At 40.0% G+C, this 21,378-nt stretch overlaps 2 protein-coding genes across 1 annotated transcript; one reads left to right on the top strand and one right to left on the bottom strand.

The window, feature by feature from the left end:
- Positions 1-21,378, top strand: part of LOC143725548 (uncharacterized) — a 66,666-nt gene that overhangs the window by 43,253 nt on the left and 2,035 nt on the right.
- LOC143726035 (uncharacterized) lies at positions 763-20,928 on the bottom strand. The gene is made up of 5 exons (XM_077219021.1): positions 20,886-20,928; positions 18,090-18,199; positions 17,977-17,986; positions 1,054-1,385; positions 763-939 (listed from the first exon to the last, which is right to left on the bottom strand). The coding sequence occupies exons 1-5, from the start codon at positions 20,926-20,928 to the stop codon at positions 781-783; spliced, it is 654 nt and encodes a 217-aa protein (XP_077075136.1). The 3' UTR covers positions 763-780.

The raw sequence follows: 21,378 nt of genomic DNA, 5'->3' as shown, positions 1-21,378 counted from the left end.
CATTGCTTAGAGTGCCTTTCATACAATAATGTAACACAAAGCGCTTTACAACACGGCAATACTCCCCTTCCCCCATTCACAACTGGTGTCACAAGCAATTAAAGTTGACATCACCAGTATTTCCAGGAGAATTGATAAATTAGTCTCTAAAACTAAATTCAGGTGGTTGGTTGATAAAGTGACATTGCAGGTGTTGTAAACAGAGCTGCTTCTCGACTGTCCTGTGCAGTGTGTGAGAGGTGTTGTCCATGATGGATGTGAGCTTGGCCAACACCCTCCCCGTCCCCTCACTCACCTCCTCCACAAAGTCCAGTGGGCCCCAAGACAGAGCTGGCCCTCCTGACCACTTTTACTTGGTAATAGCAGCATAAAACAAAGGTCTTTGTGACACAGTCCAATGATATTACATTTGCATCCTCTTCTGTGGACTCTTCTGTGCTGTGACCCTTGGCGCTGGGCATGTGATATCTCTTGCCTCGTCAGCACAGAATGGCCTGAATTTTTCATACAGATAGGTCTGCCTGTCAATTTTCAGTCCCGGTGGGGCCAGGACAGGAAGACCGTCGATAGGGGGCTGCTCCGTCACGCAGTAGCTGATATTCGACAGGTTGTGCATCACGGTGACTTTTTGCAAGCACCACACCTGGTCTCTTGGCGTCAAAGCTGTGACAGAAAAAGCACATAAGGCATTTTAAACATGGCAAAGTATTTTCTCATAAAAACTGTCATGTGTATGTTGTTGCTATGTTATATTGTATGTACACAATGTGAAAGTTTAAATTATCTGAAGTGCTGATAACTCTTGATCTGTGGGAGTCTACGGAAGTGGCGAGTCAGATGCTGCTGCCAGTCAAAGGTCTGGACTAGAACTTTGCCCTCTGTCGTTCCAACAAGTTGTGGGATATTGAGGTGACTCACAGGAGAGCTGTTTTCCACAACCTGATGACAAAAAAGAGAAGAGAGGAAGAAAAAAAAGATCTTCAGTTAAATGTTTCATTGAAGCAGAACAGAAAACAGCACTGAAGTCATTAAAGCAAAGTAAAGTTAAAGTACCTCAGCGATGTCTGCCAAAGTGTTGACTCTTGTCTTCATGTAGGCTTGCTTGATGAGTCCAAAGCCACAGTCAGGGGAAAACTTGGTGTGCCCAGCAATAAGGAAGTGGATTTCAGTTTTATTGTGAAGCTTGTGTCCAACCCGCCAGGCAAGGTACCAGAGCATGAAGTTGTTCTTGTTCTGCCCACTGCAGTTGTCACAATGAAGATCCACCTCTGTTTCTCCAACTCCAAAGTTGCCGAAGAAATTATGCATGTAGCTGATGACTTCATTGATTCCCTTAGTAGATGACATGCCTTCATCAATCAGGTAATTCACCTGTTTCTGCAGCCCTTCACAGGAAACACAAAATAGGCCACATTTCCGTGGGGTCAGGAAGTACAGTCATGGTCAGAATTAATGGCACCCCTGGTAAATATGATCAAAACTGGCTGTAAAAAATAAATCTGCATCGTTTATCCTTTTGATTTTTCATTCAAATAATTGCCAAAAATCTAACCTTTAATTGAAGTAAAAGAATTGAAAGTGGAGGGGAAATCACATTATGAAATAAATGTTTTTCTCCAAAACACGTTGGCCACAATTATTGGTACCCCTAGAATTTTTTACGAGTAAAATATCTCTAAGTATATTCCCATTAATGTTTACCTTTTTTTAGCACACCAGGGTGACTAGGAACATGAAACTGTCTAGCTATGACTTCTTGTTTCACAGGAGTTTAAATATGAGGAAACACAAAGGCCAAATTCCCTTATTCATCCATTACAATGAGTAAAACCCAAGAATATAGTTCTGATATGCATCAAAAGATTGTTGAGCACCACAAAATAGAAAGTGGCTGTAAGAAAATAGCTAAAGAATTGAAAATCCCCCTTTTGACCATCAGGGCAATAACTAAGAAGTTCCAATCAACTAAAGATGTTATGAATCTGCCAGGAAGAGGACGTGTGTCTATATTGCCTTAATGCACGGCGAGGAGGAGAGATTGAGTGGCCAGAGACTCTTCAAGGATCACAGATGGAGAATTGCAGAGATTACTTGAGTCTTGGGGTCAGAAAGCCTATTTAAAAAAAAATCAAACACCCCCTACATCACCACATGTTGTTTGGGAGGGTTTCAAGAAAAATCCTCCTCGCTTGTCCAAAAACAAACTCCAGCATATTCAGTTGTCAGAATGACTGGAACTTTAAACGGCACAGGGTTCTGTGGTCAGATGAAACTAAAAAAAGAGCTTTTTGGCAGCAAACACGCTAGATGGGTTTGGTGCACACAAGGATAAAAAGTACCCCATGTGTACAATTTAATATACTGTTGGATCTTTAATGTTGTGGGCATATATTTCTGCTGGAGGTGCTGCACTTCTTGTTCCGATACATGGCATCGTGGATTCTATCAAATATCAATAGATAAAAAATCAAAACCTGACGGCTTCTGCTAGAAATCTTATAATGGGCCATGTTTGGATCTTCCATCTAGACAACGATCCAAAACAAATATCAAAATCAACACAAAAATGTGTTACAGAGCACAAAATGAAGCTTCTGCCATGACCGTTCCAGTTCCCTGACCTGATGAGTTGAGTGAACTGAAGAGGAGAAGCACCAACATGGATCTGGGAATCTACAGGATCTGGAGAGATTCTGTATGGAGGAATGGTCTCTGATCTCCTGTCAGGTGTTCTCCAAACTCATCAGACATTATAGGAGAAAACTCAGAGCTGTTATCTTAAAAAAATGAGATTGCAAAAAGTATTTAATAAAAGGGTTCCAATAATTGTGGCCAACATGTTTTGGAGAAAAACATTTATTTCATAATGTGATTTCCCCTCCACTTTCAATCCTTTTACTTCAATGAAAGGTTAGATTTTTGGCAATTTTTTGAATGAAAGATCAAAAGGATAAACGATGCAGATTTATTTTTTACAGCCAGTTTTGATCATATTTACCAGGGATGCCATTAATTCTGACCATTTTTCAGAATCACCAAGTAAGTAGCCTATTTTTTTTGTCATTAACACACTCACAGTATGACAAACTAGACGATGAGGCCATGTCACTTGGATCATATTTAACTTGATTTAAAACTATTGACATAGTTTTGTTGTCGACTAGCTATACTGGTTAGAAAGAAGAAGCTGCTAGCAGCTACACGATTAGCTCTCACTAGGCACGCTACCTTGGCTGTTAACTGATTTTACTGTTGAAATAGTGGCAGGCTAGGACTAAAGTGGACTTGGCTGGTTTCTACTTGTGTCTAGAAAGTGCTAGGACTTTGAAAGTTGTAAAAAGGTTAACAGTGTACGGCAAAACATGTAGCGTTGGTCTATATGATCCTAACAAATTATATATCTATTCTGCGTTCACTTGCAAAACTTTTGAATTGCCCGAGAAAGTTTTATTCGGTCATACTCACATCATAAAATTTCTACGAAAAATTTCCCCAGAGAACCTTTGGAGAGTGAAATAAAGACCTGGGAGGAAATATATAGCCTATATCAACACAAAAGTTATGCAAGTAAATGCAAAAACTATTATAGCCTAATCTTTCCTGGCATCTCATCTTTTCCCATCACTTTAGGTTTGGTTAACATCTTTAATATATCATTTCACAAGCTATCTTGAACGAACAGAGGCATGGTCTGAGATAATAGTGTATTTACCGGTGTTGAATTCTTGGAAGATGAAGAAAATATCCGTCAGATAAAAAAAAAAAAGTAATTTCTTCACCAAAATACAAACCGCCACAATGGAACATCCCTCATGGCCTCATCGTCTAGTTTGTCATACTGTGAGTGTGTTAATGACAAAAAAATAGGCTACTTACTTGGTGATTCCACAAGATAGTGGCAGATGTCTGAATAGTCCGCCAAAGAGAGTGTGTATGTTTGTGCCATTTTTGCTATCAAGAAACTTTGCAGATCTAGAGCGAGTTCTGTTCTCAGAGGAATCCGTTTGTTTTCCCCCAAAAAGGGGCGTTACCCTTCGATGACGCAAAAGTAGCGTTGGTCTATGGAAATGACACGCCCCTACTGCATGGTAGAATCTCCGAAAAACAAGTCGATTTCAACCTCAAAATGTACGCTTTTAAATATACCAATACTGTTATCTCAAACATGGAGAGGCTTCTTCATGATCTCAACTAACAGATTCTGCAAAAAAAGCGGAAATCACCAATTTTGAAAAAATAGTTTGTTACCTCTAGTTTGGTACCAGAAGCCAAGACATCAGGATCTGGAAGGGGACCTAAAGAAATTCATACAAACTATTAGTCTTTAACACATTAAGTTGTAGCTGAGTACACACACACACACACACACACACACACACACACACACACACACACACACACACACACACACACACACACACACACACACACACACACACACACACACACACACACACACACACACACTATTCTTTTGTGTCTATTTATTAAATGGTTCATTTTATTTTTAAATGCACATAGTTCTCTATAACATTGCAGCACTATTTGGGAAGCTGTATGTGAGTGAAACAGTTCACACAAATGTAAATAGAAATAGAGATTTATGGAAGCTTGTTTCCGCCACTGAATAAAAAATTAATAATAATAATTGCGACTTTTTATCTCACAATTCTGACTTTTTTTCTCACAATTCTGACTTCATATCTCGCAATTGTGAGATAAAAATTCAGAATTGTGAGATAAAAAGTCGCAATTGTGAGATAAAAAGTCGCAATTGTGAGAAATAGTCACAATTCTGAGAAATAAAGTCGTAATTGCGAGATATAAAGTCGCAATTCTGAGAAATAAAGTCGCAATTGCGAAATATAAAGTCGCAATTCTGAGAAAAAAAGTCGCAATTGCGAGATATAAAGTCGCAATTCTGAGAAAAAAAGTCGCAATTGCGAGATATAAAGTCGCAATTCTGAGAAAAAAAGTCGCAATTGCGAGATATAAAGTCGCAATTCTGAGAAAAAAAGTCGCAATTCTGAGAAATAAAGTCGGAATTGCAAGATATAAAGTCGCAATTGCGAGATTTAAACTCATGATTCTGACTTTTTTGGCTCAATTCATATTAACTTTGACCTTCTCGCACCATATGAAGCCACGAGATGTGACAACCACACGAGAGTCTCTTCCGTTTCATCGTCAACAACAGAGCTTTGTTGGACATTTTCCAGTGACAAGGTACGATCATATTTACTCTTTGGAATGATAATCCTTCACCATACGATTATCATGTGATAATAAAATACGTTGGGCAAGTATAAAATGTGACTTTATGTAACGTGCGCGTGCTAAGGTTGTCTATTACGTAGCCTAATCTTGCATGTTAAGTGTTGGTTTTGCGTTTACAAAGAGTGATTTAATATAATATCCAATAGGTTACTGTCATTGAACCAAAACTGCTTTGCCTCAGGAGAGGAGCTTGCTTTAAGCACAGCACATTGACCATAAAGATGCAGATATTTGGTCAAATGGCTTACATACTTGGTCTAGGTTTAATATTGGCCTACCAGCCACAGTTTGCTCTCGTTATTAATTTCCATTAAACTATCATTACAGGATGGACGAGTTTATCTTTTTTCTGAGGGAGAGGAACATTCCAGAAACCACCATAAAAAGGCTGGAGGATGACAAGGTAATATTGAACCAAGAAATTAACCCACTGAATAAATTAAAGAAATAGTTCACCCAAAAATGAAAATAGTCATTATTTAGAGGAAGTGACCATTTTAAACCCACCTACCATTTAGGCCTACTTACAGGTTTATTTCTTACTGAGATTGTTTAATGTTTATTTTATAAAATGTGTAGAATATTACATTAAAACAAACATGTGGGCTTATCTGGAACATATGTGGGCTCAAATGGTATATATATTGAATATATTCCTTAAAGGATTAGTTCACTTTAAAAAAAAATGTTCCTGATAATTTACTCAGTCCAATGTCATCCAAGATAATCCATGTCTTTCTTTCTTCAGTCGAAAAGAAATTACGTTTTTTGAGGAAAACATTTCAGGTTTTTTCTCCATTTAATGGACTTCAATGGCACCCAAATATTCCAATGTTCAAAGAAGGTTCAAATGTCAGTCTCAATGCAGCTTCAAATGCTCGACACAATCCCAGTCCAGAAATAAGGGTCTTATCCAGCGAAACGGTCGGCTATTATCACACACAAAAAATCAATTATACACTTTTTAACCACAAATGCCCGTCATGTACCATCTCTGAGATGCGCCACGTATTACGTCATCGCGTTGGAAAGGTGTGTATATATACATATATATATTATAGTGGATAGCATAAGTGAACACACCCATGCTAAAGTTGACTAAAAAGAGGAATAAAAATAATAATCTTTTGGAAATTTATCTTAATGCCTTAATTTAAAAAATTAGGAGAAATCCAACCTTTATGGACACCAGTTTTCTTTGTGAATGAATAATGTATCGTAAATAAATAAATGTTCTTCCTTAAAATACAGGTTGCATAAGTCAGTACACCCCTATGTTAAATTCCCATATAGACAGCAGATTTTTATTTTTAAAGGCCAGTTATTTCATGGATCCAGGATAATATGCATCCTGATAAAGTTCCCTTGGCCTTTGGAATTAAAATATCCCCACATCATCACACACCCTTCTCCATACCTAGAGATTGGCATGGGGTACTTTCCATAAGATCATCTCTCAATGCAAATCAAACCAGCTCTTAGGCTAACTGAAATAACACCATTAAGATCAATTTACAAAAGATGATTTTTTATTCCTCTTTTTAGTCAACTTTAGCATGGGTGTGTTCACTTATGCTATCCACTGCGTGTGTATATATATATATATATATATATATATATATATATATATATATATATATATATATATATATATATATATATATATATAATTATTTATATTTTTTTTAGAAAATGACCGATCATTTTGCTAGATAAGACCCTTATTTCTTGACTGAGATCGTGTAGAGACTTTGAAACTGCATTGAGACTGACATTTGAACATTCTTTGAACATTGGGATAGATGGGTGCCATTGAAGTCCATTCTGTGTAGAAAAATCCTGGAATGTTTTCCTCAAAAACCTTAATTTCTTTTCGACTGAAGAAAGAAAGGCATGGATATCTTGGATGACATCGGAGTGAGTAAATTATCAGCATTTTTTTTTTTTGAAAGTGAAATAATTCTTTAAATAAACCTAATCTGGAATGTAAAAAAGCTATTTATTTATTTTGTCAGTCAATGACAAAACATTAGTGTTTCAAATTAGAGATTAATATTTAATATTAAAGGGGTCATGAAATGGAAAATCAAAATGTTATTTATACCTAAGAGGTTACTATTCAATAAAACATTCTGCAAGTTTCATACCAAGTTTCAAAGCTAACTTCTCACTTTAAAATATGAGTTTGTATTTTCCACACTTTTGAAGTGCTAGGATTTGAAAATGTCACAATTTTCCTTTATATGCCCCTTAAAGGGATAGTTCACCCAAAATGTAAATTCTGTCAGTAATTACTCACCCTGTTGTTCCAACCCCGTAAGACTTTCGTTCATCTTCAGAACACAAATGAAGGTATTTCTGATGAAATCTGAGAGCTGGATCACTCCTCCATAGGCTTCTAGGAGGTTGACACTTGTTCCACGAAAAGTTATTAAAGACATCGTTAAAATATTCCAAGTGACTGCAGTGACTCAATCTTAAGTTTATCAAAAATTTTCATTTTTGGGTGAACTATCCCTTTAACATGCAAATCAAGGAAGTGTGTTGTTAACGTCCTTTAGGGGCATCACTGCACACTTGTTACTGGGGCAAGCCCAGGTGAAATACCGCTGTGGCCCAGTAAAATATTGTCCTGAGAATAATTTTCCCTGATAACATTTCATCAGTCATGTGTTTTTTTTCTTATTTATCGGCTGTTCAGATTAACAAAAGTGATGCCAGATGTGTGAATTAATCACCATTAATCTAATTCAGAGGTCTTCAATCCTGCTCCTGGAGGGCCGCTGTCCTGCAGAGTTTAGTTCCAACCCTAATCAAACACACCTGAATCAGCTCATCAAGCTCTTCAGGATCGCTTGAATATACAAAGGCAGGTGTGCTGAAGCAGGTTGGAACTAAACTCTGCAGGACAGTGGCCCTCCAGGAGCAGGATTGAAGACCTCTGATCTAATCGTTCAATATACTATTATACCTTGTAGGAAATAAAACTTTCAAATGTCTATCATTTGTTTGCGATGAAGCAGCTCTTTATTAGCTTTTTTTTGTACTACTTTATTAGCTTTTGAACGAAAATGACCCATTTAATGACCCCCTTAATACTTACTGTTTTAATGGATGACTGTTCAGACATCTGTAAGATAACATGGAAAACCTAGATTTCGGCTTAATAGGGTTACTTCCGCTGTTTCAAACCTGTACTGTTATTTTGTCAATAGAACACAAAAATGTAAGAATTGAAGGATCTTAAAATGCTCTTTATATTTTTCACAATTACAGTAAGTGTATTGACCATTTCAGCACAAGTGCAGCCAGGAAGCATGCAAGCAGAGAAATGTCAAGTTAAGATTATTGAATAAGATGAGAGAGAACTATACACCTTATTTTGCAACATGGAAGTACGCTATTTTCTATGAATGTGTGAGACTTCAAATTCATTAGCCGCTACAGGGAATAACTAGAAGAATAACAAAGCTCAGTAAATGGTAAAACTACTTGTACTAGAAACCTGTTTGTTCATGATTATAATAATTAAATTAAATAATATGATTGTAAATACCAGTTTGCTATATCAAGCAGCATAACTTAATGTTTTTGTTCAGCTAAAACAACTGGAAGTGGACAACACAACACATTAAAGTTACTAAAGGCAGAGCCGTTCTTACATTAAAAAATAATGTGGATACTACTGTGGGGAAGTTAATCTAATGTAAAAGCACTGATATTTAATGTAAAAATTCTAAAACAAAGCTATGATTTTTTTTCTACTGATACTAACAAGCCTATAGCATGTTCTGCTCAGAAAGGCTTGAATGCTCAATTGTGTGTGGCACAAATTACGAAGATAACCTCTGCCTTTTATAACTGATTTTTATTTTTTGGAAAACAACAGCTCAGACATTTTTTTTTTTTGTAAATTATAAAATGTTCCCTTTGTGCGAACAATTCCTTGAATGCAGGTATATGATAAGTAGGATTAACCCAGACCTAGATGCTTGTATGAATTGTATGAAAATAAGCAACTTTTGGTTTATGTATTGCACAATACTGAAACATGTGTTTATTTACAGATTGATGTCAGCGTCCTACTGCTAATGACTGATGACCAGATGAGAAGCTATTTTCCTTCATATGGAGACAGACTGGCAGTTTTGGGATTTTGTAGGAGGCAAGAAACTGAGCCAACTTGCAGGAAGACTTGACTTACAGCTTATGAAAACCTTTTCACAATATTCTAATTTTGAATTTGGGGTTTTCATAAGCTGTAAGTCATAATCATCAAAATGATAACAAAAAAAGGCTTGAAATATCTCACTTTGCATGTAATGAGTCTGTATAATATATTAGTTTCACCTTTTAAATTGAATTACTGAAATAAAAACTTTTGCACGATATTCTAATTTTTCGAGTTTCACATGTACTGTACATTTATTTATACATAAAGTAAAACATTCACTTTAATTTGTTTACTTACAGTAGTTGTTGCTGGTTATGTTGAAATTCAAACAACCTTTTTTTATTACGTTTTTAGATCATTTATTTTATATTTTGTTAATGATTTTCAATAGTGAAAGATATCACATTGTTTAGGTGCAACCTACTGTTTACATACAATTGTACATGTTTCCTCTTCAGTCAGATACTGTAGATAGCTTTGAAAAGTATAATATGTTCTTAATTTAACTTTGTGCTTGTATACAAATGGGTGTCACATTATTGTGAACCTTTAGTACATGCTATAGGTTAAACATTTGAACAGTTCCCCTTCAGGGACTACCGCTGCGTGAAATCGCAGTGGGAATGCCCTCAGCGTGACGCGTCTGAAGCATGAATGAAATCAGTCAATGGAGAGAATGAGCGTACGGCGAGTGACGTCATCGACCAGGAAGCTATAAATATCCCCTGAGTACACAACACGCCAGCTTTTAGTTACTTCAGCAGCTCTGTGTGTGTCTGAATCTGTCGATTGTGTTTGTCTGTTTTGTCAGGAGTTTTCACTATATATATTTTATATAAAAAAACCAATATGAGCGAGCAGTATAAGAAGTGTGTTCCCCCCTGTACTCGGCACATCACGGGTGGGGATTCACACGAGCTAAGTGTGGCTTGTTTGGGAGTGCAGCAATGCCCAGTCGGCTCTCGAGGGAGTCGATTGTCAGCATTGCGAGCGTTTTCCCTTGAGAACTCTGCGCTCGCGGCGATCGCTCTTCGAGGAGAGTGATTTGCTGCGAGCTCCCCGAGGCTCGGGTCCCGCTTCTGTTGAGGCAGAGCGGCGGCGCTTGTCTTGGGGCTCGCAGATGGATCTCGCTGGCGACGTTGAGACGGGCTCCGCCCTATCTCAGCTATCTCCGACGAGATCTAGTGCCTCTCACCCGGCTCTGGAAGCACGCGCTGCGGCGGTTACTTCTGCCCGGGTGGAGGCACATGATGATGTTGAATTGAGATTTTCCAGTTCTGAGGAGCTGGATGTCGAAAGTTTATTATCAGAGAAAACTAGTTTATCACATTATACTGCAAATGAAGAAGGTTTGATGGATGTATTATCTCGGACTGTTGAAAAGCTAAAAAAAAAAAATAAAAAAAAATAACAGTATCGAGTGGCCAGCTGATAGACAGGTTTCTAGAATTAAAAGCAATCTAGATGATAGATTTCTGTCTGCACGACCTCAACCTTCTAGCCGGTGCTTACCGTTCTTCCCAGATCTTCATGCTGAGCTTTCAAAGACCTGGGTTAGACCGGTTTCAAGCAGAATTTACACAAATCAGTCCAATGCTTATGGTAACATTGTTGGTGCTAAATCTGCTGGTTATGTGACGATACTGTAGGCGGAGGAGACGCTTGCGAGCTATCTCTCTCCTGCTTCATCGTCTTCACTTAAAGCACCGGCTCTTCCACCAAAAAAAAAATAAATAAATAAATATATATACCTCTGTGCTGGTGGGGAAGGCTTACTCGGTGGCTCGGCAGGCGGCTGCATGTTTGCATACGATGACTTTTATGCAGGCTTTTCAGGCCGACCTGCTCAAAGGAAATCTGAGGGGGGTCCCCGCCGAGAGAGACTTGCGTTCACCTCCCTTAAGGGTGCCCTGTCTCTCCCAGCGCCCTCAGAGGCCCGTCCTACTAACCCTGCCGAAACAGGGCGTAGAAGGGTCTGGCGAGTGCTTTCCCGAGGGACGCTCGCCGCCTCTAAGGAGGGTTCTAGTGTGTTCAGACCAGTCGTTCCCTGCCGGTGCGCCGTTACAGGGCACTGTGTCTGTCACGCAGAATGTTCAACCAGAGCAAAGTCTTTCGTCGAGTTCGTCTTCAAAAAGAGCACAGCAGAAGGGGAGTGTCACGTCTCGTGCCCCCCTGCAGAGAAACTGGAGGGACGAGGCGGGGTGCTCTCCGGCGCGGCCTTCTCGGGGCAGGACTGATCTGAGGACAGTCATTGTCGCCAGAAAGGCCGCGTCGAAAAAGTCCTGACGGGCTGAACGTCAGGACTCTGAGGGTGGTCCCCATCGGGAAAAACTTGAGTTCACCGCACAAAAACACGGTGCCCTGTCTTTCTCGATGCCCTCAGGGGTCTGTTCTACTAACCCTGCCTATACAGGGCGTAGAGAGACTCGGCGAGCGATTTCCCGAGGGACGCTCGCCCCCTCCAAGGAGGGTTGTGGAGTGCTCAGACCAGCTGTTTCCTGCCAGTATGTTACAGGGCGCTGTGTGTGTCACTCGGGATGTTCATCCGGAGGCCAGCCTCGAGAGGCTGGTTCCCTTAGTAGAGTTCCTGGCGGAATGGGTCCCCCACCCAGCAGGGAGTTAGGATACTACTTCATCGAAAAAAAAAAAAAAATCCTGACGTGCTGAACGTCAGGGTTCTGAGGGTGGTCCCTATCGTGAAAGACCTGAGTTCACTGCACAAGAACACGGTGCCCTGTCTTTTCCGATGCCCTCAGTGGTCTGCTCTACTAACCCTGCCTTCACAGGGCGTAGAGAGACTCAGCGAGCGATTTCCCGAGGGACGCTCGCCCCCTCCGAGGAGGGTTGTGGAGTGCCCAGACCAGCTGTTCCCTGCCAGTACGTTACAGGGCGCTGTGTCTGTCACTGGGGATGTTCAAATCAGATCCGAGGACTGGTTTGTCATGATAGATCTAAAGGACGTTTACTTCCATGTATCTATCCTCCCTCAACACAGGAAGTTCCTGAGGTTCGCTTTCGGGGGCGAAGCGTACCAATATCGGGTTCTTCCGTTCGGCCTAGCACTGTCACCCCGAACATTCACGAAGTGTACGGATGCTGCTATAGCCCCGCTGAGGTTACAGGGCATCCGCTTTCTGTACTATATAGACGATTGCTTGATTCTAGCTCAATCGGAACAACAGGCGGTTCGGCACCGAGATGTCGTTCTTGCTCATATCAAGTGACTGGGGCTGAGGCTCAACGCCAAAAAGAGTGTTCTTTATCCATTACAGAGAACCACTTTTCTAGGTGTAGTTTGGGATTCAACGACGATGCAGGCACGATTGTCACCTGCTCGTATTGCTTTGATTCTCGCTGCAGTAGATCAGGTCAAGCTAGGCCAGTCATCCACTGTAAAACAGTTCCAGAGACTGCTAGGTCTCATGGCAGCTGCGTCCAACGTGATACCTCTTGGCCTCTTGCACATGAGACTGTTACAGTGGTGGCTCTGGACCAAGGGATTCTCCCCGAGGGGAAATCCGCTTCGCATGATCGTGAGATTGCGACGGTGTCATCACGCCCTGATCATGTGGAAAGATCCTTGGTTTCTGTCCCAAGGCCCTGTGTTAGGAGCTCCTTGTCGTCGCGTTATGCTAATGACAGATGCCTCTCTCACGGGTGGGCTCAGGGTCTGTGGGAGGACCATCATCGTCTGTGGCACTTAAACTGCCTAGAGATGTTGGCGGTGTTTCAGGCTCTGAAACACTTCCTCCCAGACCTAAGGGGCCACCATGTTCTTGTCCAGACAGACAACACATCGGTGGTTTCTTATATCAACCATCAGGGGGGTTTGCGTTCTTGCCCGCTTTACAAACTGGCACGTCAGATCCTTCTATGGTCCCAGGGGAAAATTCTTTCTCTGAGAGCTTTTATCTCCCGGGGTATTTAAATCAGGGGGCAGACATCCTGTTAAGACAGGGGCCGAGGCCCGGGGAATGGAGTCTTCACCCCGAGGTGGTGGAACTCCTATGGAAACATTTCGGTCTTGCCGAGGTAGACCTATTTGCTTCTCGAGAAACATCACACTGCCCGCTGTGGTTCTCTCTCAGCCATCCAGCCCCGCTGGGGTTGGATGCGATGGTACATCCGTGGCCGAGGTCACGCTTGTACGCTTTTCCCCCGATCGCTCTGCTCCCAGGAGTTCTGGAGAGGGTTCGCCGGGACGGGCTCAGTCTCCTGCTAATAGCCCCGTTCTGGTCGGCCCGGGTATGGTTTGCGGACCTAGTGTCTCTCCTCAACGGCTCTCCCCTAGAGATACCGATCAGGAGAGATCTGCTCTCTCAGGCGAGTGGGTCGATCCTTCACCCCCGTCTAGAGCTATGGAGGCTGTGGGCTTGGCCTCTGAGGGGGCCCAGCTCATAGATTCTGGTCTCTCGGCTGAGGTCGTTGAGACCATCCTCCGATCCAGAGCTCCCTCCACGAGGAAGTTATATGCCGCGAGGTGGAAACTTTTCACCTCTTGGTGTGGAGAGCGCCAGCAGGACCCAGTTAACTGCCCGGTTGGTACAGTCCTGGATTTCCTGCAGGACCGTCTCTCCACAGGGTTATCCCACTCCACACTGAAGGTGTATGTGGCGGCCTTAGCTGCTTACCACACCCCTTCAAGTGTTGGTTCCCTCGGGAAACACCCGCTTATGTCTCGCTTCCTTCGTGTCACCTTGAGGCTGAGGCCTGCAGTTCGCACAAGGGTACCAGCTTGGGATCTGGCCGTCATCTTAGAAGGTCTCTCCCTTGCTCCTTTCGAGCCCATCGAGGAAGTTTCGGAAAAGTTTCTTACTCTAAAGACTATCCTTCTTCTCGCTATCTCATCTCTAAAAAGAATTGGAGATATTCAAGCACTTTCGGTGGCTCCCTCGTGCCTGGAATTTGCTCCTGGTTGGTTAAGGCCTTTCTCTTTCCGAGACCAGGTTATGTTCCTAAGGTTCCAACTGTTTCAGTTAGACCTATAGTTCTGCAGGTTTTCTGTCCTCCGCCTTTTCTGACGTAAGACCAGGAGAAAATTAATTTGCTGTGCCCAGTTTGGGTTTTGATGCTTACGTCCACAGAGCTGCCCTGTGGAGGAGATCGGAACAAATGTTCGTCTGTTTGGGTCACCTAAGAAAGGGTGTCCTGCATCTAGAAAAAGGATGAGCAAGTGGGTGGTCGAGGCCATCCCACTTGCTTATGGTTCGGCCCATCAGCCTTCACTTTGGCTGTAAGGGCTCATTCCACCCGGAGTATGGCTGCTTCTACAGCTCTTCTTTCAGGAGCTTCTCTTCAGGACGTTTGTGATGCGGCAGGCTGGTCCTCACCGCACACTTTCGTTAGACTTTATTCCCTCGATCTTAGCTCCACTCCCGGGGCTCAGGTTCTCTCGTCGGTTTGTGTCTCCTAATGACACACGACGGGGATTTGGTCGTATGGGGATGTGGGTATTGCGTTCCCACTGCGATTTCACGCAGCGGTAGTCCCTGAAGGGGAACGTCCCGGGTTACGTATGTAACCCTAGTTCCCCGAAGGGACGGACGCTGCGTGTCCTGCCATACTCTCGGCATCCCCTTGGGTCGCTGCTTCAGTAACTTTTAAGCTGGCGTGTTGTGTACTCAGGGGATATTTATAGCTTCCTGGTCGATGACGTCACTCGCCGTACGCTCATTCTCTCCACTGACTGATTTCATTCATGCTTCAGACGCGTCACGCTGAGAGCGTTCCCACTGCGATTTCACGCAGCGTCCGTCCCTTCGGGGAACTAGGGTTACATACGTAACCCGGGACGTTTTATGAAATTGTTTTATTGAAATCGTTTTACTGTGGTTTGTATTATTCTTAATTGTACCACATGTTATCATGTTTGGTTAACCACTATGCATAAAATACCAACACAACCTGCATGGTGCCAATTTTTTTTTTGTGCATTAAATATGGAGTGAGTTCCACAAGCCAATAAATAATGCACATCAAAGTTTGAAAGTCTGTCTTTTTTAAAGAATATTCCAATTCTGAACTTTTAAAATCTATTTCAGTTGTAGCTCTCTATAGAGGCACACAAAACCTGACAGCCAATGTACCATGTAAAATTATTATTACCATTTAGGTCCATCATGAGTATTAAATGGAGAACACACAGCGCTGCCATTCTGAGGACAAAGTTTAAGGTTTTGTTTGGAGCAACGTACCAAGGTTACATAGTTAATAATCTAAATACCATAAGAAATACAGTTCCAATTAAAATTTATTTCAGGGACAAATAACATCAATTTACCTATAAACCCATTTATGTTCATATTTTCAATCACCTGCCCTTTTAGAGTCTTCAAAGTCAAGGTTAAACAGAAGAGAAATCCATCAATTTTGAACAGTTTCAAGCCATAAATACATTAGTTTTGAGGTTCAAAACATTGTCTTGTACATCTAAAAAGGCTTGCTGTGCTTCATTTGTATTCAAGTTAGGCCTTGAAGAATTGACAGTATAATGTATCGCAAACACGTGCAAAATCATACAAAGAATGAACATTTCTGTAGCTGGAAAAACGTAAAAAATCTAAATATAAGGCAAACTTTTTACAATTGTTTAAAACTGTTTTAATTACATCTAGATGCCTCTTATTCTGATAGTTGTGCTTTTGTCATGTTATAACTCAGGAAATAAGCAGATAACAAGATCTCAATTTGACAGCATGCTGGCAGCACAACTCAAGCTGTCAATACTCTCTGTTGCCTCATGAATGGTTGTGACCTGTAATAAAATGGGGGGGGGGGGGGGGGGGGCAACAGTTACATTAAATATTTAATGGACAACTTTAAATGTAACAAATCAGTGTTACAAAATAAGTTTATGGGCAGATGGTAGATTTAAAAATTGGGATTTCCTATAGAAAATAGGTAGACTGTGTACAGTTGAGACATGAGTACAGTTGAGACACCTTAAAGGGATAGTTCACCGAAAAATGAAAATTCTGTCAGTATTTACTCTCCCTCATGTTGTTCAACCTCGTAAGACCTTCGTTCATCTTCAGAACACGAATTAAGATATTTTTGATGAAATCTGAGAGCTGGATCACTCCTCCATAGGCTTCTAAGGGATTGAAACTTGTTCCCAGAGACATCGTTAAAATAGTCCAAGTGACTACAGTGGCTCAATCTTAGGTTTACCAAGCGACGAGAATACTTTTTGTGCGCAAAAACAAACTAAAATAACGACTTTATTTCAACTATTCATTTCCTTCTCTGTGGGCCTCTAGTCAGTTTACTAGTGTAATAGATTAAGCTTCTCTTGTTATACGTCACACGCATCACACACATGACCAGCGTCGGCCAATAGTGAGCCTACGTGTGACGTAGCTATTTATTTTTGTTTTTTTTTGCGCACAAAAAGTATTCTCGTCGCTTGATAAACTTAAGATTGAGCCACTGTAGTCACTTGGACTATTTTAATAATGTCTTTAATAACTTTTTGGGAAACAAGTGTCAATCCCTTAGAAGCCTATGGAGGAGTGATCCAGCTCTCAGATTTAATCAAAAATATCTTAATTCTTAAGGTCTTACGGGGTTGAACAACATGAGGGAGAGTAATTATTGACAGAATTTTCATTTTTGGGTGAACTATCCTTTTAAATAACTTGCGTGCGCAGCAAGCACAAGTTGTGATTTTTGCTGTGCACATGTATATTAGTGTCCTCTTTGATCGTGGGAAATTTGAACAACGGACACATCTCCGATCCGGAGATATCAGCAAAAGTTTTTTTTCTAAGATAAGACTTTCACTTCACCATGCACACTCCACAATGAAGAGCTTATTATCCTTATGTGATTGTTAAACGAGACTGGTATCATCACAAATGTTATTCTGTGCCCTAAAAACTGGCATATTTCATGGTATTGTGTCATGCAAGGTCATTGCAATATCTAGAGAAATGTGCGAGGTGGCCAGCGGGGTAAGTTGAGACACACGTGTATCTGTACCCCCGATAGAGTTCTATTAGGAAACACACTTTTAAGTTGTTCAGTGTTATGATAACAGGTTAAACGTCATAATTAGCCAGCATAGGACACAAATTAAAATAAAATGTGATATTTAAACTGTGTATTATTAATGAATATATAAAATATATTGTTCCTGTTTTATAAATTTTAACCAGTGCTAATTTAAATAAAATGAATGAATTTAAATGGATGAATAAATAAACATTTTGCCCAATTGTTATTTTCTTTATTTGTCTTTATTTATTATATTTGCAATGAACGTTTAGTTACCTTTACATCATTAAAAATGGGTGTCTCAGCTATACCACATATGTGTACAGTTGAGACAAAAGTTGAGACAAAAAGCACCTTATTTTTATGAGATAATTGTGGTAAATATAAACTACTTATGGGTATTATTGATTGATAATATCTTAGCCTACAAGCTAATGAAATGTCATGTGGCAAGTCATGTGGAAATTCACTTCTTTTCAGTATCTATTTTTATGTGAAAAATCAAAACGCAAAAAGTGTCTCAACTGTACTCAGTCTACCCTACAAGGCAAAGACAATAATGATGAAGACTTGCTTTTAATTAGCACAGCCAGCCACTTTGAGGCAAATACTGTTCCTTGCAGAACTTTGCTGTTCTTCTTACCTCAGAGTAAACTTCAAACAGATGGGCACGTGCCGCTGCGATGTTCCCTCCAGTGGTCCAAGGTTGCTGGGGTAGGAAGAGTAACTTGGTGAAAGGCTGCAATTCAACACCTACAGACACAGATGTCAATTTCAAATTTCACAAGTTGTATACCAATTAAAATATTTTGGTCATCTGAAATACTAAAACAATTGAAACAATACCTTTACAGCTTATAGTGATGTTTATTAATTTAGTATGGTGAATCTAGTCCTCAATGTCCAGTACTTGAAGGATCAATTCACGAAGCTGGAGGTAAAGGTCTGTAATTTCATAAACATCATCTGACATGACAAGGTTATGCTCAGTCATGAGTACTACACACAGTTGAAAGACATCCTCATCACAAGGGTAGTCTTTAAATAAACACTCCTCTTGGCAAATATTCATTTTTGTTTGTTCAATTGGATGCAAGAAATTCTGCACTCCATATAAGCTGGGAGCAGCAAACATTATTGAAGGTCGACCACTGGGAGCACGAGGGTTGTGAGTTGGCCATATCCTGTGGCAATTCCAGGCACTGACCGTTTCATCTAGCTCTTCCTTCATAAAAGAAAGGAAATATATAATAGGCTATATATGTAAAACATTGTATTGTCAAATGAATTAACAAAATTGCACATTATACATCAATAAATAATATAAAGTTATTATCCAAATTCAATACTCTCTATAACCACTCTGATAGTAAACAAAATTTGTTACCTGTATAAAATGTTGAAAGCAAAACTGGATGAGAGATTTATCAATGAAACTGTCAACAAAGTGTCCATCTTCTTTTAGTTGTTCAAAATGATCCATCCAAAACTGTATGCACTGGCTTCTCAAAGTGGACCACCATCGTTCGATTCTCTGGTTCCCAGTGCTTGGACCAAGAGTGACACAATCAGCACTTGCAGTGTCTCTGAAGAATTTTTGCATCTCTGCTATATGAGTATTTTCAGTTCCATGGTCAATGCGAATTCTTTGTGGAAATCCGTTATTCTCAGCAACAGCAAGTACAAAATAACCTGCAATTACTCGTGGGTCATTGTTCGTTTTGTATGCCTCAAGCCAGATCATTTTTCTGGAAAACCCTTCAATGCATCCGTTTATAGGCTACATATTCCGTAAGGTTTTAATTTATCATACCCGTCAATATGCCAAACATAATTTGGCCCGCGACTGTTATATACGCGTCGGCGTAGACGGCCATGAGCACGTAGATCAACTCCTTGTCCATCTAACAGTCTCATCAACTGACGGACAGTTTCTCTGTCTGTAATAATTCCGGACATCCAACATTTTTGGTGCATCCACCGATAGCCATGTTGCCGTCCCGATGTCTGAAGCTGCTGGTGTATAAAATACGCCACTTCAGCTTCGTCAGTTTTATTGCGTCTCCGCCACAACTGATTCCTGCGTAACGTTCTCTCAAGAGTCCGGAGACTAAGCTTAATGTTGTGTGATTCCTCCAATAAAATCAAGATTTCTCTATTTGTGAAACCGAGCCGAAAATAATCCTCTATAATCTTTTCCATTCTATGCTATAGAATGCAATCCAAGTTCCAACCGTCTATTGACACGTCTTTGACACTCTGGTGATGGCAATAGCCATATAAATGCGAGCAAAGTCAGAATTACGAGTTTATCTCAGAATTGCGACTTTATTTCTCAGAATTCTGACTTTATATCTCGCAATTCTGACTTTATTACTCACAATTGCGACTTTATATCACGCAATTCTGACTTTATAACACGCAATTGCGACTTTATATCACGCAATTCTGACTTTATAACACGCAATTTTTGCGACTTTATTTCACGCAATTCTGACTTAATATCTCGCAATTCTGACTTAATATCTCACAATTCTGACTTTATATCTCACAGTTGCGACTTTTTATCTCACAATTCTGACTCACAATTGCGAGATATGAACTCAGAATCGTGAGAAAAAAAGTCAGAATTGTGAGATAAAAAGTCGCAATTATTATTATTATTATTTTTTTTATTCAGTGGCGGAAACAAGCTTCCATAGAGATTTGACCCTCTTTTAGTGACACTAAATGTATGTTGCAGAATAATCAGCCACACTGTTCATTTTATTTGCAAGATATTCAGTCCACAATCACAAGATGGCAGTGTTTGAACATTCTTATACTCTCAAAAATAGTCACATTTAGTTTTTTTTCTCCTGGTTATGATATAACATACACATCAAGCTGTGACACAACCAATTTAAAGCACATATAGTATAAAAGTTATATTATAGAAATATAATATAATGAAATATAAATAAATATAAATATAATGAATATGAACATATAGTTCATAACATATAGTTCATATTTCCTGAATATTTTTTATATAATATTATAATAATATTTCCTTAAGACAACAGTGTTAATTTACTAATGTGTTAAAAGTTTTAAGAGGAAAGCAAACACAAAAGATGTAAGACTAAACTATTGGCCTATTCTCTTGATAAAATATTTTTTATTGTTAAAATTACCATTTAAGATTTGATTAATCCGAACCATTTTATCAATCATTTATAAATGTCTCAGTATATTCTAAATCACTTTTCATCCTCATATTGAGGCCTTTGGCTACCACAGTATTATTTCCAGAATCAGCAACTAGCAATCTTTTTTCAAGTTAATATCAATATTATTGGAAGCATATCGGTGGTGTGATGTGTGGTGTGATGTATGTGGGTTGGTTAGAGGAGGAGGAGGAGGAGGAGGAGGAAGTGCCACACATAGACAAACATACATAGAATCTCATTAATAGCTGTTGTGGGGAAGCCGTTCGCCATATTGGGACGTTCTAATTGACCGTACTGAGTACTAATTTACAACCTTGACGTCAGCTATGAATCGATATCTGCGGACTGCAATTGACTTCAGAAGATGAATTTTGTAGTAGTTTATCATTAATGTTAGAAAATTCTGCTTGTGCTAAAACTATTGGTTAAAGGCAAGCTCATGATAATCAGAGAACCACCTTGGCCAAATTGCTCTTTACTTCTAATGAAAGCTATGAACTGATTTTTCACATGTGAGAATGTTTAAGGTTATCCAATATCATTGGCAATTTAAATCTCAGTAGTTAAATCTCGCGTGCATGGGTGATAGATAAGGTTCTATCAAAGTCAAGTCATAGGACATCATAAACTTGTTTTCCAAGATGATAGGCCTACTGTTTGTTATAGTAACGTGTTGGATTGGTAAGTCATGTGCCGGTTTGACTGTTACTCTCACAGGTT

This window comes from Siphateles boraxobius, unplaced genomic scaffold (assembly GCF_051911475.1).
Source record: "Siphateles boraxobius isolate OS27281-9 unplaced genomic scaffold, OSU_SipBor_1 77, whole genome shotgun sequence".
In the NCBI taxonomy this organism is placed as follows: Eukaryota; Metazoa; Chordata; class Actinopteri; order Cypriniformes; family Leuciscidae; genus Siphateles; species Siphateles boraxobius.
Note: the sequence above shows the minus strand (reverse complement) of the source record. Positions and strands in the feature narration are given on the sequence as shown.